The sequence below is a fragment of the Pholcus phalangioides genome, unplaced genomic scaffold, assembly GCF_987345545.1.
Source record: "Pholcus phalangioides strain wild (caught in Gottingen) unplaced genomic scaffold, Ppha-v1.0 ptg000015l_1, whole genome shotgun sequence".
In the NCBI taxonomy this organism is placed as follows: Eukaryota; Metazoa; Arthropoda; class Arachnida; order Araneae; family Pholcidae; genus Pholcus; species Pholcus phalangioides.
In genome coordinates this window covers 23,501,215-23,528,902 of record NW_028301608.1, presented here as the reverse complement: position 1 = coordinate 23,528,902, position 27,688 = coordinate 23,501,215, and the positions used below count along the sequence as shown (strand labels likewise).

At 33.2% G+C, this 27,688-nt stretch overlaps 1 protein-coding gene across 1 annotated transcript; it reads right to left on the bottom strand.

Moving 5' to 3' along the window:
- Positions 1-552: 552 nt before the first annotated feature.
- Tsr1 (Tsr1 ribosome assembly factor) lies at positions 553-25,720 on the bottom strand. The gene is made up of 20 exons (XM_089243181.1): positions 25,371-25,720; positions 25,166-25,236; positions 23,005-23,091; positions 21,222-21,334; positions 20,770-20,848; positions 20,294-20,407; positions 20,092-20,162; positions 19,750-19,903; positions 18,986-19,147; positions 16,630-16,747; positions 16,199-16,419; positions 14,671-14,735; positions 14,472-14,564; positions 13,788-13,929; positions 6,189-6,240; positions 5,837-6,039; positions 4,536-4,638; positions 2,986-3,126; positions 1,644-1,718; positions 553-739 (listed from the first exon to the last, which is right to left on the bottom strand). The coding sequence occupies exons 1-20, from the start codon at positions 25,468-25,470 to the stop codon at positions 576-578; spliced, it is 2,328 nt and encodes a 775-aa protein (XP_089099307.1). The 5' UTR covers positions 25,471-25,720; the 3' UTR covers positions 553-575.
- Between the last annotated feature and the right edge of the window lie 1,968 nt (positions 25,721-27,688).

Genomic DNA, 27,688 nt, shown 5'->3' with positions numbered 1-27,688 from the left:
TGATGAACATTGGTGAAAACATGGGTTGGGGAAAGAAAAAAAACTATTAAATAAGGGAAAAAATGAGCGCTGGGTATAAGAATGCTAGTTTTGTCAATTAATGTTACAATGATACTAGTTTCTAAATTTTTCTTTCCAGTTTCTTAAAATTAATATTTTTCTGACAAAATGTTTGCATGCACATATAATACAAGTTTCAACCTTATTATCAGATAAGTAGACTGATTTTTTTCATGTTATATTTTCTCTTGAATAGAAATGTATTAAAATTTACACAGCTGAGGAAAAAAACCAAAATAAAGAATACTTATTGATTTTTTTTGTTTACCAAAAAATTCCTTCCCTTTTCCACAAAAATTATATAATGGAAGGAACGAAGCACCCCTTAAAAGAAATATTGCAGCTTGACTTCACTTAATTAACATATTTTATCATTTTAGTCAAACAGTGCCGGACATCAACACCTTTCATATACATTGTATATACTTCAATATTCGATATACCTTGTCTGCAAATAAAAACACAATCCAATAAAATATAAAAAAATACAGATGGTTTTGAATCCAGAGTTTTAATTAAATTATCATATTTTCATTATGTTTCTCATAAGGTGATACAGGCGCAGGAACATCTTTTTCATAAGTCCATTTTGGGAACACTCTTTTATACAAAGACATCAAAACCGTATCCTGCGATTGTAACTGTCTATCAAACACACATTTCATGTGCCCATGGGAACCTAAAAAACAAAGAAATGGCTCTAGTAATACCCCTGCTAAAATAAATAATCAAATGTTTTGAATCCAAAATATAAATACAGAATGAAGGAGAATTAATTGTAATAATTGCCAATCATTAACCAATCATATGATGAAATGAAACAGTTACATGGCTTTACACCAAAGTGATTCCAAAATTTCTTTGGATTTTGAGGAAACCTTGATTTTATTATTAATGATGGGGGAGTAAAAAAAAATACAGTTCCCTAAATTGCTTAATTTACATTTAAGAATCTGTGTAAATTTAAAAAAAAAAAAAAAAAAAAAACATTAGTTTTTTTTCTTGATCATTATCTACTGACAAATTTAATTCTTCATTGAAGATTGACTTGAGGGCGATTGGCAAAAGAAATAAGATTACAAAGTACTAGAGTCAAGTTAATTTACAAAATGAACAGTTTGATCCAAAATTTTGAAATCTAAACTGAGGAGTTTGCAAGTTTGCATATTTTGGATTTTTTATTTTATACATACTTTTTAACTTTTTTTTGTGCATATGTTGAATTTTGGATAATTGAAAAAAAGTTTCAACTGCTAATGCAAAAGCATAAGGAAATTTTTCTTTCTTTCATCAGACACTGTTTCAAATTTTTGATTTTAATGTATTTGTTTTGCAAAGAATAAATTTTAGTAGCATTTTGAATTTTTAATACTATTTTATGTGTAAATAATACACTTAACACTTTAAGCACTCTTATAAAAAAACCTTTGGACAAACCTCACTAATTTGTTTTGGTGGAGTTGACATTTATATAGTTGGCTTACATGTGGAATGAAACCATGGGGCTCATCAAAATGTCAATAGCTTTTCAAATTGAAAAATTAGACAAATGCAATAAGAAGTTTAAAAAAATTCTAGCTTACCAAGAGCTTCTTTTATGTGGCCCTTTCTGCCACATTTAGACCTTAGTTCCACTTTTTTGAAAAACTCGATATCTTCTGCAGAAAAATTAAAAAAATATATTTTAGGAGACATATGTATTAGATGGATAACTATATCAATGGATAAAGCTCAATTAGTAGAATTCAGTATACCCCCCTTGCATTAGCCAGCATGCTGTAAAAATAGCTTTCTAAATGTGGGAGCCTGGTCCATTCCTGGCATACTGGGTTCAAATAAGGATCACAGGAAAAATTTAGAAGACTGATATCAATCTATATTCAGTACTGAATAAATACAATAAGAATAAAATAATAGTCTTCACTGTAAGCAAAGGTGTTTTGTCCAAGAATTTGATAATGATAATAAAAATTTAGCTTTCATAAGCTCTAACCCAATGCGGGTTAATACAGGTAATCCTGCCATATTGGTTTTCCTCACTATTTTCCTGGCTAACACGGGGAAAATTCTCAATGACTGAAATGCAAATAATTAATGATATAATTAAAAAAAGAATTATCTTTTCAGTAATTCCCTTTTCAATTATATTTTTCCATGTTGCTTGTATACAGCAGCCATAGGCGCTATACTCTAACAATGAATTTTAAATTTCCTCTTGTTTCAAAGCATATTTGTTTGTCAAAGAACATCCAGGTAAATTTGTTTTTTTACAGCATCCCATTAAGGATAAAATAATCCCTTACTTTGAGTTATATATAACTTGGAATTGAAGAAAACATCAGTCTTTAAGGGTAAGTAAAGATAATTACATGAAGTCTGCAGAGTATAATTTTAGACAAGAAAAAAATCTGCTTCAGAGAAAAGTGAATCCTGAATAAAAAGAGCCGAGATCTTTTGACAAGTCAAAAATTCAGTAACAGACAATATATTTGTTAAACCATAATAAAAATTTGTTATAGCATATTTTAAATGTAGTGGTCAGCTGAAGTTGGTTTTCTGCAGTTCCAAACTTCAAGGAATGAATAAGAGCCAATTTCTAAATTAATAAATTTTGTCACAAAAAGCAACAGATCTACATCAGTACTAATATTCAATCATTCCACTTCACTCATAATTTGAAAAATAGATGGCAGCACTAAAAATTCACACACAACACACACTTCACACATTGGTCATACGCTATAAGACCAATAGGTACACGTGCACATCTTCAGCACAACTTATTTGGTAGTAAATTGTCAATGGCAATAGACTGGAGTTGTGCTCAGTTTGAAAGAAAAAATGTATCTTAAATATATATTTTTCCATGGTATGAAAAGCTAAAATTGTCCAGAAAAGGCCATGGGAGAAAAATTGAAATCATACCATTATTGAAGAACATATATCGCACCACTGCACTTCTTTTGAAAATTTTAAAAGGGTGGCCGCTCAAGACTATTCTTTTCACCACAATCCTGTTGGGATCAACATTGATGATTGATCCTGTGGCAACAAGTTCCACTTCACCTGTATATTATATTTGAAAGGAAAAATATCAAAAACTCATACCATTGAAACATTTAAAGTCATTTGATTCTATTGCAATATTTTGAGTTACAAAAAAAAAGAGAGAAAGAAGTAGATATGTAAAATTCTTGAGAATAACCTTTCGGAGAATATTCTCATCGAGGAGAATATTCTCTGCTAGGACTACTATTATAAATAACTTCAGAATATTCTTATAAGTTCTTGATGAAAATATTCTACTGTTATTTATAATATATATAGTTACATATAATATCCTTGAGAATATTCTCCTGTTATTTATAATATATATATAGTTACATATAATATCCTTGAGAATATTCTCTGGAAGGACTACTTTCATAAATTACTGGGGAATATTCTTCAGTTCCCGAAATCTTTCCTGAGAGTATTATCAAGAATATATGTAATAACATGTATTATAATAAATAATCTTGATAAATAACTTGAGAATAATAAAATTCTTTTTGTATAATAATAATTATTATTTTTGATAAGAATATTCTCTAGTAATTTATAATAGTAGTCCTTTGAGAGAATATTCTCTGCCCCTGTCTCTCTTCCTGTTAAGAAGATTGGTATATTGAAGTTTGTAGACCACAATATTGAAGTTTGAAAGCCAGAAAATTAAACCAACAGGGCTGAATTACACAACTTCTAAAGAATGTGAGTGATACAGAATTTATAAGTGTCTGTGCATTGAAAAAACAACAGTTCTGTATCTTCTTAGAATGAAGGTGATTATATAAGAATAGCTTCCTTTATCTATCAACTTTGATTTAATTTCTTTTGTTGTGAACTTATTTCTGAAAATGTATGTAGTTTAACTATGTAACTAAATGTATGTAGTAGTTAAGTTAGAAATGTATAATTTTTTTAAGGTTTTAATCTAAAGGTTTCTAAAATCTTCACAACCAAACTTTTAAAACCTCTCATGACCTGGAGAATATTCTCGAACTAAAAGTTGTCATTCGGGTGATTACACTAAAAATTGTTTTGTTGTAAATGTTTCAGGCTATGAAAACTGATTTATATTTCACAATATAAACAAAATTAGTAAAAAAATTTAAATTATTTAAAAGAAAAATGAATATTCTTGATTATTCTCTAATTTTTACACCCAGGAGAATATTCTCACTTCACATCTCTAGAAAGAAGTAATACTTTTTTTGGTTTAACTTTATGCAATGTTGTTAAAGACCTCAATTAATTTGTCCACTTTAATCCACTGATTTGTGTTATGAAAAGTTGAAATATTTTGCTTTCTACTTTATGTTTTATAGTGTTTCAGCCATAAAAAAATCTTAAATTTAGAACCTGTTTCGCTCAGAACAAATCCTGATATGTGGAAAATATAAATAGCACAATATTATTTTTTCAAAGACACTAACCATCACATTTTTGATGGAAAACAACAACAGAGGCTGGAGGAAATGTAACAGGAGCAAAGAACGATGATACATATGCTTCTCCATTTCGCAAAAATTTTTCATACTGGAAATTTAAAAAAAAAAATTGAAAATCATAAGTGGAGAAAACAAACTATATGTAACTACTGTAATATTGCATAATTCCATCATACATGTAAAATAATCTATTCATTCTACCACTATCCCTGTATTTTTCTTAAGATTTCAAGCTACTTGAGCATAATTATTATCTTTCTGACATGACTGAGACATAATTCAAATCCAAGTTGCGATTCAGAGATCATAACATAAAGATGGGTTTTTTAAAACACTTTAGAGAAGAAAAAAAAAACAATGCCATAAAAGGCAAAATGTAAATTTTTCTAGATTGTATTTTGTTTTCAAGTATTTTTGTTCTTGTAAATAAAAATGATCCCGTGTAAAAATATTTCTCACACAAACTTTTTTTTTCATGAAAATCATTTCCCAATCCTGGCAAACAATACTTTCAAGAATATCAACTTGGTAAATGTAAACTTTGTCAAGGCAAAATCTCTTGCATTCATCAATGTATGTGTTTAAAACAAACATAATGATAGATACAATCTATCACTTGCATTTTGTTAAATAACGAATTGCTTAAAACACTTAGACCTCTTTCATTTCTATCAATTTCATTGCTTTTTTCAGTTTTTCATGATTTATGCTTTTCTGTAAAATGTGTTCATTTTTTAAATCAAGAGGCTAATTGGATATGATGCTGAGGTGAACTTTAGAGAAAAGTGTAGTTCTCTTCACCAGGAATTGAATGCAAGACCTTTTGCATAATGGGCAAGTGCACTGACCATTTACACCACAAAAAAGACGATCCATTTTCCTTAAAACTTGCACATTAACATGACTTGCTGAGTTTGTGATATATTGGTCAGTACATTTGTCCAGTATTCAAGAGGTCCTGCGTTCAATTCCCAGTGGAGAGCATGACACTTTTTTCCGAACTTCACCTCTAAATAATATCCAGATAGCCTATTAATTTCATGACTTAACCAAGCAAAAAAAAATCCCCCATCTTTATGTTAATTTTTTGTTTGTTATGCAAGTGAAGACACCATTAAAAATGATGAATAAATCTTGCATGAAACTATTAGAATACAAATATAGACACAAATGCCAGTTTATTCAATGTATACCTTTGCACAGTAACACCAAGAAAACATATGTCACACAACATTTTTAGTCTGTTCAATTTTTTTCAAATATTAATTTCATGCAAATGAACTTACTTTGAACTTGCTTCCTGACCCATTAACAGAAAAAATTGGCTGACAAATGAAACGATGAAACCCGACATGGAATATCAACCTATCTTTAGATTTGATTGGTACTTTGCAGGATGCATGTTTCCTGATCAGTGCATTGACCACAGACATTTTTTGTTCATGCGGTAGAAGTCCAAAAACAACAAGAGAGCATTTATCATCCTCGTCTGAAAAAAATATGAAAATAAAAAAATATACATATATTTCACATTCATGTAGATTATTATGAATTAAAAGTATAAGCAACACACATAATGTAAGCTTCATTTCAAAATTAAACAAGTGAATTGAATAAATTTTACAAAAAATGTCTTACCCAATACAGACAATGGAACATTCATAATCTGAATGCAAACATATGAACCTGGCTGTTTGAAAAAGAGGAAAAAAATTGAGCTTTACAAACAGGAAAAACTAAAGTGTAATTTTTTGAACAAAAGCAGAAGTAGATCATAATACAACAGAACATCTCTCACACCACGTTTCTGAAACTGAATCTTTTTTCAGACCTCTTATCAAAAATCCTCTTCTTTTCCCGATGTTCTAAGTCAGTGTTTCCCAAAGTGGGTGATGGAATGGTCCAAGGAGGGCAGTAGAAGCTACGGATATAATATTGGGTACTATGGGTAATCTTGAGTTACAGACAGGGTCGTCATTTCAACTTTTTCCAGGGGGGAGGGGGGCAAAGCACATATACTCAATGTATGTATATATATTTGTATATACATATATATATATATATACACCACTTTTAGTGTATTTTCAAAAGCCCTGCACCCCCCCCCCTAAATGATAAATGACGGGCCTGGTTACAGAGGGGAGATGAGAAAAAAAAATTCTGAAAAGGAAGCACTTGGAAACTCTGTTCCAAGTCATGGATGCACAAACTTATACAAAAATGACTTGAGGGCTATATATTCCCCCATGACTACTTTGGTAGTGTATAACAAAAGCTGAATTAGCAGTTTCAGGGACAAATAAAACTGATATTTGTCTACACTCATGAAATCAATGCAGCCAAGTCTCATAAAGATGAAGCCACAAAAATATTTCATACAGATGTAATTTTTATTAATCAACAAAATAGTGATTTCATTATGTCCAAATAGAAAAACATTTCATTTGTATTAAGCAAGTTCATCTTAAAGAGGTAATATAAATATATTTGCTTTGATTAATGTGAAATATTTTTGATTGGCGAACAATATTTGTAGTTCACACCATACTATTTTTGTACACACATCACATTTAACTTTGTACTAAATGCATATTAATGTTAATTTTTTTTTTAAACTGTTTTGCAGGCCAAATAAAATTCTATAATAAGCCAAATTTGCCGTTGGACTTAGCTTGTACATAAATGTTGTAAGTGATCTTCCCAGCTTCTTTCGCCTCTGGAAGAAAACAAAATATCTTTAAAAGAGCAGATATTTTCATGTCTCTAACCAGTATCACCCAAGGAGGTTATAATACATGGAAGTGACATATGGTATAAAAACTGAAGCCGTCGTGGCAACCCTATGGGCTGACAAGTAAGCCCAAACAAACCGCTATTTTCCCTATACTTAATATGTGTTTTGTCGGATCAAATTCTTTTACAATATTAATAACTGAATAAATTTTAGCACCATGACTGTTTAATGCATCTTCAGGTAATCTACATGATCCAATAATGGGGAAAGATAAAACCTTATCCTTATATAAGGGGGTGTTATGTTTATAATTTATTTTTGAAAAGGGAAGATCATTTTTTACTCTCAACTCGTCAGTTTTTAGTTCAGTGACTTCAATTTATTTTAGAAATTAGATGTATCCCATTAATGTCTATGGGAATATGATTAATTAAAATAATACGAAGCTCTAATAAAAAGTGCAATTTTCATAAGTTTTTCTTTTAACTCTTTATTTTTCCTTTTTGTTTCATTCATCATTATGATAGACCCGAGGAATTTTAAAGATGTTTCAGGCCCATGGGCGCTCATCTTAAGCTTTACATGATAAATTTTGATTTCTGAATCAATTCTGAGGTGCTCGAGCACCTTCTGACAGGGCCGTAGCTACGATTTTTGCAGGCCGGGACAAACTAATTTGCCGCCCCACAACTTCAAAATTTGATTAATTTCATAACGCCGTTACAGAATTACTCCCCCCTCCCCCTTCCCAGTTACAGCCCTGACTTCTGATACCATCCTGATTGACTACATAATATTAATCAGCAGTATTTCAAACGTGCGAGTGCTCGGTGGCAGGGAAGGGGGTGGTTGGCATTAGAGCTGTTGGGTTTCAAGCACCATGGCCTCCCATCCTAGAGCAGGACGCCAAGGCTGGGACTTCTGGTGAAACCCCAAGTTAGATAGGTAACGGGCCCCCAATTTAGTGAATTTATTGCGTGAAAAAACAAACATGTATTACTGAAATAATATGCCTATATAAATAACTGCCCATAAAATGATGAGAATCGTCGTAGGCCTAGGGCTTGGGCAACACCCGCTACAGAAATCAACAACACCTTGTTCAGGGGGTGTTGGCTAAGACCATATCAGCCCCATCCTTGATGGTGATGGGGGTCGTGGAGCTGGCAGGACTCCAGCTCTGGGATGATTGAATTTTTTTTCTTTTCTCATGCCATAAATTCATTATAGAGGCCCTTGTGAAAAGTCTGGCTTGGGCCCCCCCCCAGGGTTCCCAGCAAAATCCACTTGATCATTTCCCTGACTTTCCCTGACTCTCCCTGATCAAATTCAAAAATTTCCCTGACCAAATGCACGTACACTGTCACACGCATATATAATTCTAAACCATCTAATATCAGTAAATCAGTGATTCCCAACGTGGGCGTTAATGCCCCCTTGGGGGCGATGGAATGTTCCAGGGGGCAGTAGAAGCTACAGGTATAATATAGGATCCTATGGGTTAGATTGTGTTGGGGCGATGGGTGAAAAAAATTTCTGAAGGGTGGTGATGGGCCAAAAAAGATTAGGAAACTATGCTCTAAATTATAGTCGACCCCCCTAACCCGTATTTGTGGGGGTTACATTCTGGGGGTGGGGAAAATATGGGAAATTGCAAATAACTGAAACCATAGATTTTTTGTTTATTGAACATCATGAGAAGAGCAGGGTAACGCAAAATTATAAGGAAATATAAACGAGGGTGCAGCGATTGATTGTTGGTGATGTTTTCTGAAAGAACATTGTAATTTCTGTTTGCCGTTTCTTCTTCATATCATCAAGTATGTTCGAGTATGTTGACAAGACTTCCTCTACCAATTTTTCTACATGTGAAGAACGTAATATAGAGGGGATCTATGTCATGAAAATCATCTGGTGGTGAGCCACAGCAGCAACTGACTTACTTTCGCCAAGCATAGTCAATATATATAATTTTTTTTTTTTTTTTTTTTTGTATTTTCGGAGCATTATCAGTAGCACTAGACAAATGAGCCATCCTAAACAGGCACAACTCAAATTTTGTAAACAAAACATGTAAATGACGATTGCTGAGGAAAAAATCCAATAAAGGGAAAAAAACCACAAATACGGGAACCGCGAATACGGGGTGGGGAGACTGTATATCATTTCACGGTAATACACCATTGAAAAGCACATTACAGACAGATGCTAATATTTTGCCGCCACCACCACTCCTTACAAAATCAAACGGTGTATATGATATTGTACACTACACTAGTTTCCTTGGAAATTTCACAGAGATAACTGAATTCAAATCATTATTCAACATATAAAGGTTAAGGGCCCTTTCACACGGAGCAGATGTGGACGCAGGTCCGTTTTAACAATTGGTATATACAGAGCATTTCAGACGATGTGGAATGCACCCGCACCTTTGAAGTGTTCATGTGGGTTCAGACGGCATCCGCATGTGTCAAAACCTACGTGCGGGCTCCTTATCCGCACATACAAGTATCGTACATTAGGTTATTTTGAGCTATTCACAGGACGCGGATGCGGGTCAAATTAGTCCACATCTTTGGCTACTTTTTCAAGATGATTTTGCATGGAATTTTTTAATTATTTGACATAAATATAAAAACACCATATGAAGGCCCCTGTGCATCAATAGGATGTACCCACATATATGTCTATCCCTCCATTTCCTTCTGAGATAAAGGAGATATAGTAACTTTAACTGCCTTTTGTCCATACTTTACAATTTTATATAATAAAACTTGCCAACAACGAACACTGACGGGACCAAAATTATAAGCCGTTCTGTAAAACAAATATAATTAACTGAATACTTTAATAACTTTTAAATTTAATTACAAATTTTTAATTTTTTCTTTTTAAATTTTTAAAATTTTAAAAATATAAATATTTAAAATTGTTTTAAATATTTATTTATTTTTTATTTTTAAAACTAAATACTTTTATTAAACAACATTATCCATGTACGACGTTCACTCAGGGCTGGATTAACACGTTTGAAAGTCCTAAGCACTTGAATAGTTTTGGTGTGTGTGTGTCCCACCCCCAATACCTACATATATACGTTACATGATATTGAGTCTATAAACTTAAAAAAAAAATGTGACTAATCTAAGGATGGGATTTCGCTCTGAAGGTTTTATGAAAGTTATTTTATAAAACTTTAAAAAAAAAAGCAACCAATAAATTTATCGGTTACATTCGGGAAAATGCAACCGATCAGCTTATTGGTTGCATTTGTAAAAGAATTATAAAACTTTTATAGTGTAATCCAGGCTTAACACAGAATCATGATGTGAATATTTCTAAGCACAGACATTTTGAAAGTCTCCACCCTTCCCCCTTTTTCTACTTGCAAAGTCTTTGATATCTCCTGATATTTTTATTTTTTTTTTGGAACATCATTGGATGTGTTTTTGGAATATTTTTTCATATTCATTTCATTTCATTTCTAAAAAGACAGATCTTAGATTTTTTTTCAAAACCTTTTGAAAATATTTTGAGCTATGTTCTCCCATTGACTAATTGTGACGATCAAACTGAAAAGGCATCTTTATGCTAAGATTAAACTATTAAGACTATTCTATGGGGCTCTAGATTAAACCAAAGAATAGGTTGCTCTAGGCTGCCTATGAGCACTGAATCAGGGGTGAAGGAGAAAAATAATTACAAAAATTGGGGAAAAAAGTTTTTATGCACAAATTTCAAACTAAAGATTTTTTAGAACTTTAGTGCTCGTGTGAAAGGGCATGCGGATCTGGTATCTGGACCCACGTCCGCTCAGTGTGAAATGGGCCTAAAGTTTCTCTACCCACAGGCCGGGAAAAAAAAAAACAAGAAAATAAAATGTTTTTTCAGAAGAAATACAAAAGAAGTTAAGGGCTGGTATATTGGCTTTGCTTTCAACAATGGAAAAAGGAGGGTCTCTCCACTTTAGATCCCTTCATCTATTTACTCAGAGGGCAGATTGTTTCTTGGCCAACATTGTAAAATCCCACTCTTCAACTGATAAGACATTTCTCTTAGTAGGGGATCTGGAGGAAAATGCTGATAAGGATTTTTTTTCCTCTCCCTGGGGATCTGAAAAATAATCTTCCATGGAAAAAAGTGAAGGTAAACCATTTGAATGTAGATTTATCCTCTGATTTTTTCCTCTTCAAATTTTCTCTGACTTTTCCCAAATATTTAGAATTTTCCCTGACTTTTGACAAATATTTCATATTTTCCCTGACTTTCCCTGACCGTTTTCCAATTTCCTGACTTTCCAGGTTGCTGGGAACCCTTCCCCCCCCCCCCACCAAAGATCTCAACCTAGAGATCCTGCTCCAGAATGGGGAGGGAGGCATGTTGTGAGCACTAGGCCAAGCCAGGGCCGCAACTAGATAATTTGTCACCCGAGGAAAACCAGCATTTTGACGCCCATTGCCATGTAGAACAAGCAAACAAGCATTTCATAACGTATACCATCCAGGCTTTATCGGTCATTGTCAATGTAGAACAAGTAGTTAAAAGGAATTCGATGCCACTTCTGGTCCTGCACCCGGGGCGCTGGACCCACTTGCTCTCCCCAGCTGCGGCCCTGGGCCGAGCAACCCGGCAAGATGAATTCAGAAATGAAAATTTCAGAAACGTTCAACAGAGCAGCCATAAGTCTCAAACACTTTCATTTCCCCTTATGTAGGAGAATATTTTGATTTCAGAAACAATTCTAAGCTTAAGCACGGGGGTGCTTGGCCCCGTGCCTCAAAGTACTGAAAGTGCTCAAGCCTCCTCCGACACTGTATTTATGGTTTTGCTGCCAGTAAGATATACAAATTTCACCACCTATCTTCCGTTCCACTCTCATATTCTTGAACATGTATTACTGAAATATATGCCACCCATCCGAACCTTCCGCTATGTGGATATAGTACAGAGAAAAATAAATAAATAAATAAATAACTTTTTTTACGAACCGTGATGAGTGGCCTATAGTGTTTAGGAAAATAAGCACTTGGACTGTTTTTTTCGTCTTCCTTTTGTACCTATTACTTTTCTTTTAAAATGTGTATGAAAATTTGACAAAAAAAACAGTTTTGAATTGAATTTCAAATTCAAAATTGTGTCTGTGTTCAACTTTTTGTTCTACCTGGGGCGCGGTAGCCCGGTCGATAAGATGCTCGCCTAAAGTACCAAAGGATGTTTAGAGGTGTCGCGAGTTCGATACCCAGCTCGTCCTTGTCAGAAAACTTTCCTGACACAGGGGTACAACAAAAAACGGCGACTTGACCGCAGCAAAAATTGCTACCGCAGGGAGTCCCCCATCGAGGGGTTAGCGCACCAACCTCTCGATGAGTATGAAAAACAAGCCTGCCGTTCGGAATCGGCAATAAATTGTAGGTCCCGGTCTAATTAGCCCTCGTGTGCAGAAAATGACCGTGGTGCAACAAAAATGATCAAATGATGTTCTACCTGCACTAGAAGGTATGTGTTTGTGTTGTATTTCCCCAATATTTTACTATAAACAGTTGAAAGGCATTATATATATATTAATGTTTTGCATTAAAATGCTCTTTTCACAAAAAAAAAAAATTGTGATTTTTTCAAATACCGCTTGTTCAATTGCCTTAAAACATTGTCTCTCTCTCTCAGCACTGAGATGTTACATGCTTTGGCAGAATTTTTTTAAAATTAAAATGCTGCAAAGAAGTTTTATGGCACAAGATATGGGTAAATTTTGATTATTTTTGCAAAAGGTTCCATGTTGTTGAAATTAATATTCAAAAAAACAACTAAAATTACACAAAAGCTCTTGTTCAATTGAATAAATATACCACAGAATCTGAGAAAAAAAAATTGAGTTCCTGAAGTGAACAAAAAATTTGTAAATGCTTTTTAAAAACTGGGATGTTTCTCATAGGAAAGCAAGGGAAGCCACGGCTTGTTTTGTGCTTACTTGGTCTCTTTAATAGAGCGATCACTAGATTCATCTGGCAACTCTGATTCTCCATGCTTTCTCAACGGACATGCTGGCCACGCCACCTCCTGTTATTCTTTCTTCCATGAGTATGACTACATTTAGACTTTCAAGATAGAAATATTTCATGTAAAATGCTTCAAAACAGAGAGGTAGAAATGTACTGATTTGGTGCAGTAAATTCCTTTGAGATAAAGAGGTTTGATGTAAAATTTTAAGACATCCTGTGCTTTAAATCTGTTTTTTTAATAATTTTAGAATTTTTATGAATTTTATGTTCCTTGCTCCAGAGCACAAAAAGAAATTAAAGGGAAAAGGGCTGCTTATACAATAAGTGAAAAATGTGAGGTGGAAGGAAGAACAGAAACAGAATTTCTGTCATATAATGCATGTTTGCTAGAATTTATTAATCAGCATAGAGATACTATTATTATGCCAAAACTTACATAATATAAATAAAAAATTATGCTGCTATAAAACACTGTATTGTAAAGTTAAAAAAAAAACGTACTGGAGCTCCTTCAGCTTCGGAAGCTAAAACTCTTTTCTTTGTGAGCCGAAAGTTTTCAAATCTATATATTCTTCTATAATCAGAAGGAAGATCTTCCATTGGATCCCATGGAGTTTGATTGAAACTCTTGAGTCCTCTGTATCTGTGAGAAAAGTATGAATTTCAATTATTTCTGCCAGTGTTACACAGTTCAATATGTATATATATATATATATATATATATATATATATATTTAAAGAAAAAGATTAATAACAGAAAGAAAAAGGCAAACTTTCCTTTTTTACAGACAAATACTGTGAAACCTGTCTGAGATGGACACTATACGAGACCAAAACCTGTTAAAAATCTAAAACATAATACTAAACACAACTTATTAGAATTCAAATGCGAAAAAAAAAAAGCTAAACTAATGTTGACACTTTTCTCTCTTCCTATGTTTCTCATTTCAAATAAGATTGTTTCTTGTCCCGACAAATGCTCTAAAATTTTCCTAAATTTGTGAAATTGGGCTTTGTTTGATTGAATAACAATTTGATTTAATGACTAAAATTTATCTTCATCATTTATAATTAGCATAAAGATTTTTGGAACACCTTAAATGCGAAACTTTGTCCTCTACATTTTCTTCCCTGTGCCCACTGTTACTATTTAGAATCTACTACAAAATTAAAAGCACAACATACTTCTGATATCTGGTTCTTGCAGGTACATCAAAAGGAGTGTCAACTTCATCAGGGAACATCTGTTCCATTCTTTCTTCTTTAAAACGAACCATCCTAACAAAAATAATTAAGATGAATAGAAAAACAACTCAGAAGAAACAAAAAAAATTGAAATTTTATCAAAAATATATTTTGTTCCTAATAAAAAAAACTTTATTACATTTTTCTTTCTTCTTCAATATTTATGTCTTTATCATATTGAGATGGATCTATACTATCTTTTGCCTGAATAAAAGAAAAAATTATTTTTCAGTGAAACACTTTTGCTATAACATATATAGGCTTATGTAAAAATTAACAAACAAATACATAAAACTTAGAGTAGAATATTTGTGTATTTGTTTTGTATTCTGCCTTTACTTTCAAAAAAGCTTGATGAGAAACTTCATTACAATTTTTTACCATTTTTACAACTTTTATTTTCATTAGAATAATTCCAAGATAGAATTAGTCTAATCTGGGAGTGATGAAATTTCATACAAAAAAAAAAAATCTGTTTTATATCAATACTAGCTTTAATACCCTGCACTGCCCGGGTTTTCTTCAATGAGATTTTTTGGATCACGTGATATCTGCCTTTTTCTTTGAGGAACATGCAAACCGTGTCTAAGTTAACCAATATGGTGACTTCCTGCGCGAATCATGAAATAAAGAAATCTAGGTTTAAAGAAGCATAAAAATGCTTTTTTCCTTTTTTAAGGGGCATTAAGTATTTCGATCCCCCCCCCCCCCCGAACTTCAAGTTATCCATCTGTCTGTTTCTGCTTCCAAAAATGCTTAGTTAAAGCTGTGGATTATCTTCGATATACTTAATGGGCCCATAATTAATTTGAAAACATCCTAAACTATATCCATTTATGCAGATAGAATATTAAAAGACAATACGGAGAACTTAATTTTCATGTTTGAGAAGATATAAAAAGTTTAAATCAAAATGTTATTACATGGATATCCAACTCAGAAGTAGGTCCGGCTAATTATTTCATATTTAATCTCCTGGGCTTCATATATATTTAAGCAAACTCAATGTGTTTCAGAAATCGAGAATTCAATACAATTTTCAAAATTATTGATGTGACAGAAAACCCCACCAAATTTCTGCATTTCTACTGTAAAATCGGAAATTTTAATACTGATTTCTATGAGGATCCCCCTTTTCCTGACCCTCAAAGCGATGATGATTATGACGTCTATTCAAAAAGCCTCATTGCTGGGAGTATTGGAAATGTGCCAAACCATTATAAAGGCATAAACTATTATACATATACATATACTAACAGGATTAACGAAGTAACAAACCATTGTAAAGGCATATGCACGTCTGAAATGCATTGCTAGGGAACCACGGTAACCAAAGTAAACGTTCGGAAAGTGATTGTGGAGGCCCAAAAACCATTGTTGCCCGACAGTTTTTCACCCATTTCGGGCACTTGCCCTGCTCTGACGAAATTTTAAAGTAGCCTATCGTTTAAGTTGGGTCCCATTTGGTATATATGCAAAATTTGGCGACAATCGATCTAAAATTGTAGATTTGTATAGAGAACATACATACACACACACAGACAGACAGACAGGAAATCAATTTTATATATATAGATATACTCAAGGAAGAAAAAAAAGTGTTTAGCATGTATGTAGGATTATACTTGCAAAAATAAAAAACAAAATAAATAAACCAAAAGACATACTGATTCATCTCCATCTATCGTCTCCATGTCTTCCATATCATCATCATCAGGATTGTCTGATAAGTCTTCAGCTGCTGTAACCATTGATTCTCCAGCACTTTCTTCGTCACTGTCATCATCATCAATTTCTTCAACATCACTACCAATTATCCAAGCTGACTGATATTCACTGGTGCCTTCTGCCACTTTCTTGACCACTTTCACACTCTTGGGCTTCACAGCTAAAAGAAATAAGTTTGAATTCAATTACAAATACATATTTTTTTAGTGTATAAAAAAACAGTCTTAAAATAGGTAATTAAAATATGGGGGGGGGGGTGTTTCAATTCCTTTGTATATAAACTAGTGACATTCCCTCCCAGCAGTCTTCAATTACCATCTTGACATAGTTTTGAAACATTAAATTATGATATGTAAAGCATTACACTCACTATCTTCAGGCTCAGGTGATGCTTCTCTAGATTCTATAAAATCAGAGATTACTTCAGATTGCAGTGATTGCTGTGTAGCTGGATCCGCCACCAGTGGTTCATCCAACATCATTTCATCCTATTGTTCAAACAGAACATAAAAATTTTAAAAAATTATGTTGTAAAATGATTCCTTTTCCACATATGTAAAGATCAAAATTTAAATCCATGTTTTGATTCAAGACCACTTCAGGGTTCACAGCAAAATCTGCTTGATCTTTTCCCTGACTTTCCCTGATCAAAACTCCAGAAGAAAGAAAAATAACTCAAAATCTTAACCTTCCAAATTCTGAATGTTTACTTTTCGAGTTTGTTTTTTTCCAAAAAATTGAGTTGTTTGCATTCTGGAGTCGCGTTCGCCAAAATTTTGGAAGGTGGCAAACTTTCATCATTCTCTTCCAGTTTATGAGGAAACAACGGGGGCAAAATACGTCAGAAAACCCCAATATCACATTTTGTCAAAATATTGTTTACAAATTTGCCATCATGAAATTTTGGAAAAATTAGTTAACTAGAGCTTGGAAGTTCAGGCAAAATGCCACAAATGCCTTTTTTTGCCTATTTTCAAACTTTTTTGTAAAAATATATTTTTAGAAATTCTCTTGCCATACATGCCTATTTCACCATATTTTTAATTTTTTAGAGAATTTCAAAGACCACATAATCTGTAAAACTTAGATATTTCGAGCATTGAGAACAAAAGAATTGCTATTTTTAAAGTTTTCCAACTCTCTTGATACTAATCATCAATAAAATCCCCAACCCCTTCCAGCCCCATTTAAACATCAATAACTGATCTGAGAGATCAGTGTCGCCATGCATTAACTTTGCTTTGACCATATGGTGTTGGACATGCATGACTGTTTCGGATGAAGCAGCCCATGTTAGAAAAGCAGAGCAAAATGAGAAATTTTTGCTTCTCCACATGCTTCACGCCTCGCTCAGGCATTGGACTACATTGTATATGTATAGCTGACTGATGACTGTCCGAGGAGATAGTCATCAGTTGGTCATGACTCCCACAAGCGGGATAAGAGCAGACAGGACTCTGCGGTCCTTGTTCTGATTTTTTTTATACCATAAATGCACTGCAAACAACCATGGCTATCTATTTTACATACATATTTATTATTCAATTGAATTGACCAGTCACCCTCAGGGGTGTGCCACAGATGCAGCCACACAGGGTCAAGAGCTTGTCTCGCAAATATGGTAATATAAAAAAAGTTATATTTTTTTACTACAACAGAACAAGGTAGCTATGTTTCACCTTTAGAAATTATAATTATTATTCCAAATAATTCACAAATAAACGAGAATTATTTGCAACTTGAAGGAGCCCCCAGATCATTTTCTCTACGGGTTCCGCATCTGGTAATGTTGGTTGGCCCTGTAATTAACCTAATCCTGAGGGTCTAATAACATTTTACTTTGGGCTTGAAATCAGTTTAACTTTGATAATAATGCAGTTATTATAAACCATAATTAAAGCAGTAGAGACTGCAAGCAATTTTTTAGCTAGCTTTTGGACTCTTAAAATACCTTAGTTTTAGTTATTTTTTTCATAAATTATAAATGCCTTAAGTGCCTATTTAGGCATTTTTAATGCCTTTTAGTGCTTTTTAATGCCTTTTAGTGCTTTTTTTGCCTGCCTATTTCGACCATTTTTAATGCCTAAACTTCTCAGCTCTACTTATGACATTTTGCCATCTGAGCAAAGAAATATTTGCATATTTCCCTGACTTTTGACAAATATTTTGCCTTCTCCTCTGACTTTCCAGGTCGCTAGGATGAGTCAAAATTTGTGTTACAATTTTGCTTGTCTTACGAAACACTCATAAACTGAGTTACTTGTAATTAAGTTTTACTGAAAATTTTTTGATAACATAATAAAGCAATATTAACTTCCAGAAGCACCTTGATTAAACCAGAATCTCTTGCTTAAGGCTAGAACATCTTATATGGAGCCTTCTCACAGCTATAATTTGAAATTGAAAGAATTTGATTGTAACTCTGCCTTGGTAGATCTTAATTGAAAACAAGATTGACTATCAGTAACAAAAAATCTTGCTATAATTGACTCATTAATGATAAAGATATAATGATGCATTTGGTTTTAAAAAACTATTGCAATTGATATATATTTTGGAATAACATTAGTAAACTAATTGTAATGAAGCTATGAGTTAGACAAAAATATAGAAATAAATAGACATAAATAAAAAAGAATAAACAATACTGTGGATAAACTATTAGATTTCATGCAATCAAAATTGAAGTTTAAAATCCCTTTGAAATTGAGTAATTGACACTTTACCTTCGTAGATGATTTCTTTCTTTGTGGTACACAAGGATCATGTTCAAAGTGGATCTCAGACATCTGAAAATTACCCCAACCAGGAATATGCACAATGCTATTCACATCCAGAGCTTTACCTCTTATGTAACCAAACACTTTCAATGTGCCAGTTCTTAATTCCTTTAAATAAGCAGTGAACAAGAACTTTAATAGAATAACTAAAAAAGATACGAATAAATGCCATGCTGATGGTAAATAATAATGAATAAATAGCATTTTACGATATTTAATCTAAAATTTTTTTAAAGGGTAAAAAAATTTTTATACTTGATATTTATGACACACAAAGATACACTTAATAATCATACACAAAATTGATGCTTGAACTCCACTTTTGATGCAAAAATTGCAATTAAGAGCTGTATTGTATAACTTTTAAACAATTTTTCATGGTTAAAATCAAAACTACAATGGATTTATTTTCACACATCAAGAACTTGGGGTTCATATGAGCTGACCAAAGCCTGAATTGGCTTTTAATTTCACAAGATGACTAGACTATGGGATTTCATCAAATTTATTTTAAATGCTCAGAATGCCCAGACTTCCGACATTGGCCATAACATGTGCATGCACAAGTTGCATCATAACAGTTCTTGATGACTATATACAACAAACACACACAGTTGTCAAGACTAATGTGAATGTTTTCACTTAACAACTGTTACCAAATGATTCAAACTTTTCAGCACCAACCAGAATGAATAATACTTAAAACTTACAGTATCCTCATTCACAAATTCTGCTTTCTCAGCTATTAGGTGAGGTCTGGCATCGCGAAATCCAACTGATTTCTCCTTTTGACAACCTATATGTCTCAAAATTATTTGAAGCTCTTGCCTTGTATCTGCATGGAATAACTTCTCATCAGGAAATCTATATGAAAATAAAAATTATTATAATAGATCACAACATTGTCAAAGTATAATTGTGATTAATAATTACATTGGCTTTGTTCTTTGTAAATCAGTATAGTTTGTTTCAAACGGCCAACCAGGCCAAAATAACTGTATTAGTAACCAGTGATTTAAAAAATATGTTAAATGAGATGGATTGTCACTAACCTGGATTCCATCTTCTTGAAGACTTCTTTTTTTATTTCACTCTTTTTTTTAGGAGCAAGACTTTGTAGTCCCTTATAAATAGACAAAGATATAATTATAACACACATATTTTTAGTAATGATCAGAAATAAATCTGAAATATTTTTAACAGACAGTTAAATTTCTTTCTTTTTTTTTCAATCTTACATTGCAAAATACATACAGTTAGTATATGAACACAAGAAGGAAGAGCATGAGCTAATATTGCAGAAAGAAGCATTTCTGTATAGTCGTCATACGAATCTTCAGAGTGAATGAATACTATCCTGTCAGCTACCTACAGAAGAAAATAACTCATTGAAATGAATTTAAGCATCAAAATATTATTGATAACCATAAAAATTTTGAACACTTGGTTGATGAAAAAAATTCTTAAACATGTATCACAAACTAATTCACAATAAACAAAAATTATTGTTTACCATGTTCAACTAACATTTTCTTATTTTTCTTGTGATTGTAAATCCAAATTTTGTGATATAAAATTTCAAACCATAACTTTTTCAACGCAAACAATAATGAAACCCAATCAACACAAAACAAGAAATTAATATGTGATGAATATAAAATAATGTTTGGTAAAACATAAATATCCTTGCAGTTTAAAATATATAAATGTATGTGTATACATATACACACCTTTGCAGCATCCATGACTTCATATATACAACTAAATTTGGGAATGAAAAATGTAAACCTCTGCTTTTGAAGAGGAAAGCTGAAGCAAAGTAAAAAAAAAAATAAATTAGAAATTAATTATGAAGCACAAGTCAAGAGTTTAATTTAAAGTATAAACATCATTCCTAAATGAAAAATGATAACAAACTTGAATAAAAACAGGAAAAAAATGAGTTTTCAAATTTCAAAAAATTTTATTAATATGATTCCCACACAAGACCATACCATGGGCTCCAGGTGAAATTAGAACCCAAGATCTGAATATTAATATTTCAATATTGATTTAGTTTATACTGAGCTCCCCTAAAGCACAATTGGGATAGTGTTCTGTTGCTCCATCCTAGTAACAAACCCACTCCCATAATCTCGCATTCTCTTTAATCAGTGATGTAATATAGAAACATGATCCATACCTTATATGACAATGACCATAATCATTGTAGTTTGCTTCAATGCCATCAGCGCACTCTTCAAGTTTTTTCAAGAACATTAATGGATCAGAAGACAATCCAAGAGGAATAACTGCCTAAAACAAAAACAAACAAAAAAAAAGAAAAAAATATCAGAAACAAAACAATAAGCTAAATTTTAAAAAAAAAGAAAATTTATTTCATTTTACAAAACTCAAAAAATAGAAATATTGAAATACATATTTAACTTGTCAATTTTTCTACAGTAATTTATTTTTCCATTTTTGTTTTTTTTTCAAGCTGGTGTAATTTCAAATACCTTTGATGGTAGCCTGACATTTCTATTCATGCCTTTAATTTGAGCTCTGTGACTTCTTTATACAAATACAAATATACAAGTATCACGCCACAACAGGCAAAATGCCCAACGAGGTGGATGAGAAAAAGATGCCCATAAAAATATGGATTTCATATATTTCAAAAATATAGCAACCCAATTAAAAATGCAATTAACAAAAATTGTAAACAATATATACACATGATAAAATATTATACAATGTCCATAAAGAATACTTTCAACCTTAAAAACAATTCCACATAAATTTTGACAGGTTTTTTCATTGTAATCGGTCATCCTGATAACTTACCAGTATTTAACAATATTTACATAATTCTCAACTCGTGTTTATGAACATTTGAATTTATAGAGCAGTGAAAGAACTAGGTAAATAGTATGTATACAGGGCCTAAAAAACTATATTAAGCCTTCTTACTGCTGCAGGAGATGCCATTGACTGTGTTTATAAAAATGAACATTACTCAAATTCAGATCAATTGAAAAAACAACTGCAGCCACTCTAGTGGCAAAATTAAGAAACTACCAAATTTAACTTCATAATGAATCAAAGTAGAGCATTTAATAATTGCTAAATTGCAAGAAACTGACTTCAAGAAGGACAAGGGAATTGTCATATGTAATTGGGACAAAATCCCAGAATTGTTTAAAAAGGAGTTGGTTTTTTTTTGTGAGAAAAATTTTCATTTTGTCTTAACTAGGAGTTTGTTGTTTCCATGCTCATATTAAACAAAGATATTGTCAAAATTTTTGGATATTCATCATGCGGGACAAATTTTCAATTTGTATTTGTATTTGTATTTTTGGCCAGTTTTTCCTAACCATGTTTGACAACAAATATTTTGTTCCCCTTATATGCTGGGAAAACAAAATATATATGCTAAAACATTGAAATAAATAATTTTTATCTAATTCAATTAAAAAAGGAACTTTTAATCTCTATTACTGAATATACAGGGTGCATAAGTAACAGGGCGTATGACATATTACTGGCAAACTGTTGGTCCTAGATTCATACTTCTAATTAGAAAAAGTATCCAAATAATGTGCAGTACTCAGATATGTCATTCACATTACAATGGATTGTGTATAGTAATTAAAACAAAAAAATTAACTTTTTATACTGTCCCTGTGTGCCAAAAACCAAATTAAAAAGTTGTTGTCCTGTCTTTCCCCCAATGCCAACTGAAAAAATTCTGCATTTCTAAGTACAATATTCAATGAGATAATCAAATTTAAAAAAATTGAGTAAAGTTGGGAAAAAACCTCATTAAATGTGGGTACGTTATTTGGATATTTTTTCCAATTAGAAGTACGTCCCTAGGAGCAACGGTTTGCCAGTAAAATGCCATAACCCCCTCCCCAAAACCTATGCACCCTGTTTATATATTTAAAAAAAAAATAATCACAAGAATATTTGATTGAACAAACCACAAGAACTGGTGCAGCACCCACTGATCCAATGCCTCTTTTTTTTGACAAAATTTCATCCCGTTTCTTCTTGCGCAACTGACTTGCCTGTGCAAAAATGAATTTGACTATTAGTTAACACTGAAATTAATGAAAAATTACAAAAAAACTATTTTTTATACACTGAAAAATAATCTTTATATTTTCATAAAACAAATTAATTTACTCATCAATTCCAATGAAAATTAACATATATAATTACACAAAAATAATCACAGGCTGTTACCTGGATAGAACAATTTCACTTTAACAACTATGATGAATGGGATAGAAAAATCTGAGGGGGGAAAAAATTACATCCGCCATGCAGCAAAAATGATGGAAAAATTGTCCCGTAAGTCAATGATTATGATCTTAAACAAACTTAAAAGACTTTTTCACCAGCAATCAATCATCAAGTATGATTATTCATATATTTTTAACCTTTTATTTTCATACTAAATTTAAAAGTGTTCTCAAATATGATAGGTAGAGCATAGAAGCTCAGGCAAAATGCCATAAATAGGTTTTTTTTTTGCCTATTTTCAAGCATAACACCTTTTTTGAGTTTTTCCTGTAATAAATGCCTATTTTTAACATTGTTTTAAGTTCATTCATGAATTTCAGAGGCCATATTCTATAGAACTTGAATGTGGTGAGCATTGAAAACTTCAAAAGAATTGCTCTTTTTTAAAGTCTCTAACGCTCAGTATTAATTTTTATCTCAGAAGCCAGTCTTCCTTTCAGTTCCATTTTAAATAAGTTAAAAGGTGTAAGTGTGTACCTCAGATATAGATAACTTGGTGTTGCCATGCATTAACTTTACTTTGGCCAAATGGTGTTAGGCATGAATGTTTTTGTTTAAGACAAGCTCAGCTCATGTATGAGAAACGGTGAGGAAAAATTAGAAGTATGTTACTCCCAGGTTTCCACATATCTTGCTGATGCATTAGACTGTATTGTATATGTATGACCGATGACTGTCTCAAGAGGTCATCAGTTGTTGTCATGGCTCCCACAGGAAGCTGACACATATTTTTCGAACTATGAGTGAAATGTAATGTTTGAAAATTTTATTGTTGTAGGCCTGTTGCTCTCTGTGGCGAGACTTTTAATGGGAAGACTAGCTTGCATGCATTCACATCTCAAAGTTGGGAATCACTATAAATGCACTGCAAACCACCATGACTATTCATTTTAGATACATATTCAGTATTCAATTGACCAGAACCACTCTCAGAAGTGTGTGAAAGGTTTTACAACAACAGGCCCTGCACTTGAAGGAGTCCCGCATAAGTGGCAATATAAATGAAAACAAAAAAGTAGTCAGATTTTTTAAAACAATAAAACAAGATAACTCTGTCTTAAGTATGAAAATTATGCTGAATATTCCAGATAATGTAACAAACAAATGAGAACTATTTAATATTTGAAGCAGCCCATGATCATTTCCTCTATGGGCTCCACGTCTGATAACAGTGACTCTGGAATCGACCCGATTGTAAAAGACCATGAATACTTTATTTTTTGGCATAAAATCAATTTATGATATAAATTTCTTTTCCAAGTTAAACCATATTTGAAACACTGCACAAAGCAAACGAAACCACTTTTTTTTGCCAGTTTTCGAAAGCTTAATATCTTGGCATTTAACCGCTTGACAGTGTATTTCAGAAAAATGAACCAAAAGTGAAATCTTTTTTCGTTGTTGTGCATTACATCAATAAAAAAGATAAACGAACTCAATTCAGACTTCACGGAAGAGAAAACACTATTTTTGTCACAATAATAATCATCAGAATAACAGATATAAAATTTTTCTGCCCCCAAAATGGGCCCAGGTGTCAATGTCAAGGAGTTAATTTTTTCCTTTTTTCGATAATTATAAATGCCTATTTTAACCATTTTTAATGCCTAAACTTCTGGATAGGTATGCACAATTTTACAAACTTCAAAATAGAGTATTGTAATGCAATGACAAGGTTTTACTTTGTGCTATATGTGCAATACCTACTCCAACAGAAATGCTATTTTGTAACTGAATCGTGAATAAGCCGATATATATGGCCTGTGTTTAATTACGTTCAAATTCTTATACATAAGTAATAATCTCACACCAAAGTTTATAAATCAATGAAATTACCTGATGTTTTCTATCCACCCTATTCAGTGTAGACTTATTACTACGAGTAATAGTTTTCACACCAACTCTTCCTACATTTGGAAAACCAAGGGTAAATGTTGTTTCAAGAAAAAGAGTTAAATATAATGTATATATATCAGTATAATTACATATAAACCAGTAAAATCATATCATAAATGATTGGGAAATCGGCCTGGAACTCTACCTTTCAAAGACCTGTTAGATCTTTCACCTTTATGCTTTTTGTTGGCCTGTTTAAAGAGTCCAGGACGGTGGGTCTGTTGTCCTTCACTATTCAGACCCATTGCAGAACCGTATTAACTTCGAAACACACAGTTCACGGTCGTTAAAACCGCTTGCAATCGGAGTAACAAACTTGGTCACACACGACGAGAATTGTCCAAGCTTACTACGATCAGCGTAAACACACGTGGTTATAGTACAGTTAAATAAACATATGACAAAAAGAATCGAATACGTGACTTTATTATTCAAGGTTTTCAGCATCTAAGGCTATTCCCTGTAAAGGAATACAATATACGTGGGGAAAATTATGACTTGACTCGACTCGCAATAAAAGTTTACTTTTAATCAGCTCCCCCCCCCCCAACACTTCTGTGACCATTGATATTAAAGTCATCTCGTCCTTCATTGAAGAGCAGTAAAACCAGTTTACTGTTCAAAGTGCCGTCCAATCATGAAATCAATGGGCTTTCTGGATATCATGCCGAGGTGAACATGAAAAAAAAAAATGTTTGGCTCCACCGGGAATCGAACCTAGGACACCTTGCATAACGAGCAAGTGCACTTACCATTACACCACAGAGAGACAATCTTAAAGCATGCACAGTAGCGTGAATTTTGCTGAATAGACATTGCAGCCTCTTCAGTAACTTTTTCCACTCGTTAAAAATCACGCAGATGTGCGTGTTTCAAGGATTATCTTTCTATGGTATAATGGTAAGTGCGCTTGCCCGATATGCAAGAGGTTTTTTGGGTTCGATTCCCATTAGAGAGAAATAACACTTTTTTTCCCCCCCTTGTTCACATCAGCATAATATCCAGAAAACCTATTGATTTTATGTATCTTAGGCCGGAATTACACTATAAAAGTTGGTAGGTTCTTTTCTAAAACTTGAAAAATGCCATCAATTAGCGCATCGGTTACACTGGAGCGAATGTAATTGATACGATTATTGTTAAGGTAGCGTCGGTCTGGGGTTTTGAGTCTCAACTATGAACACGAATAATTTTAACATGATTTTTTTTTTCATTTGCCTTGTGGGGGGAGGGAACGCATTAACTCTATTCCCTTTCTACATCCGCAGTTTCTTTCCCTTGCTTTCAGCCGTAACCTTGATGAAACACACGTGAATTTATTTCAAATATGTCATAAACAGGTTTTTCATGACTCCCACATCCTGGAGTAGAACCAACACCTTCTAGAGCTGCTTTAAAAGGTATTGGTAGGGCCCCCAAGCTGGGATCCTTGGTGGGGGTCCCTTTATGTTGAATTCACAGCGTAAAAAAAAATGACGAGAATCATCCTGCGCCCCGGGCCAGGGCCGCTCTTACCAGCGGCGGGGTCCGGTGAAAAAGGAATAATGGGGCTAGAGGCATCTTTATAATTTCGGTTCGCCTTAGCCCCCATTTTATGCATTCTGCGGGAAAGGGGGAGTCCCGTCAAAAAAAAATCATACATCGAAAATAACGAAAGTAATTGACAGAGAGGATTCCAGCACCCATAAAAATTCAGAATGAAGGGAATAAGTAATGTAATTGTTATAGTGTTGGGGCAGAGGCGCAGGCAGGGGGGGGGGCAGCTGAGCTGTGCCTAAAATACGAAAGGCCGATGTGAGAAACAGGGCTTGGTTAGGGATATTAATAGTGTGGTGCTTGGCTGTACTACTACTACTAAACCACACATGCACCTCGTCCATATTCCTCTGCGGAACCTCTAACGAATTTGTACATGTTGGAATGTGCGTGTACGTGTAGTGAAACCTGACGTGAAGTTTTTTTCTGTGTAATGCTTGTTGTGTGTAGTGGTGCCTGGCTGTAGCAATACCGTACCAGGGATACAAGTGTGATGGTGGTTACCAGGGTGCCGCAATCAAGAATATGCGGGGAGGGAGGGGGATTGGAGCCCTGGCGCTGGACCAATAAGGTATTGAGTTTATTGGTCCATTTTACTATTACCATCATTTTACTATGTTTTCGTTAAAAATGATGATGGGGGGGACGTTTAAATATAAACTGGCCCCGGACGACAGTAGGGGGGGGGGTGGCTCTAGGGCCATGTGACAGGTACCACACGGGTGCCGAATCCGAGTTATAAAGGCAAAAGATAAACTTTTCGACCAAAAAGTAAAAAAAACCCGTGGTCGGGGGCGCCAAAAATAGATCCCGTAAGTGTGGAGGTTTTTTCTTGAATCTTTCTACCTTGAGATTTTTCCCTGGTCGACAGAGTAAATTTTCGTTTTTAGTTGCGGCACTGCAGCTAAAGTTGGTTTCCGGTAGTTT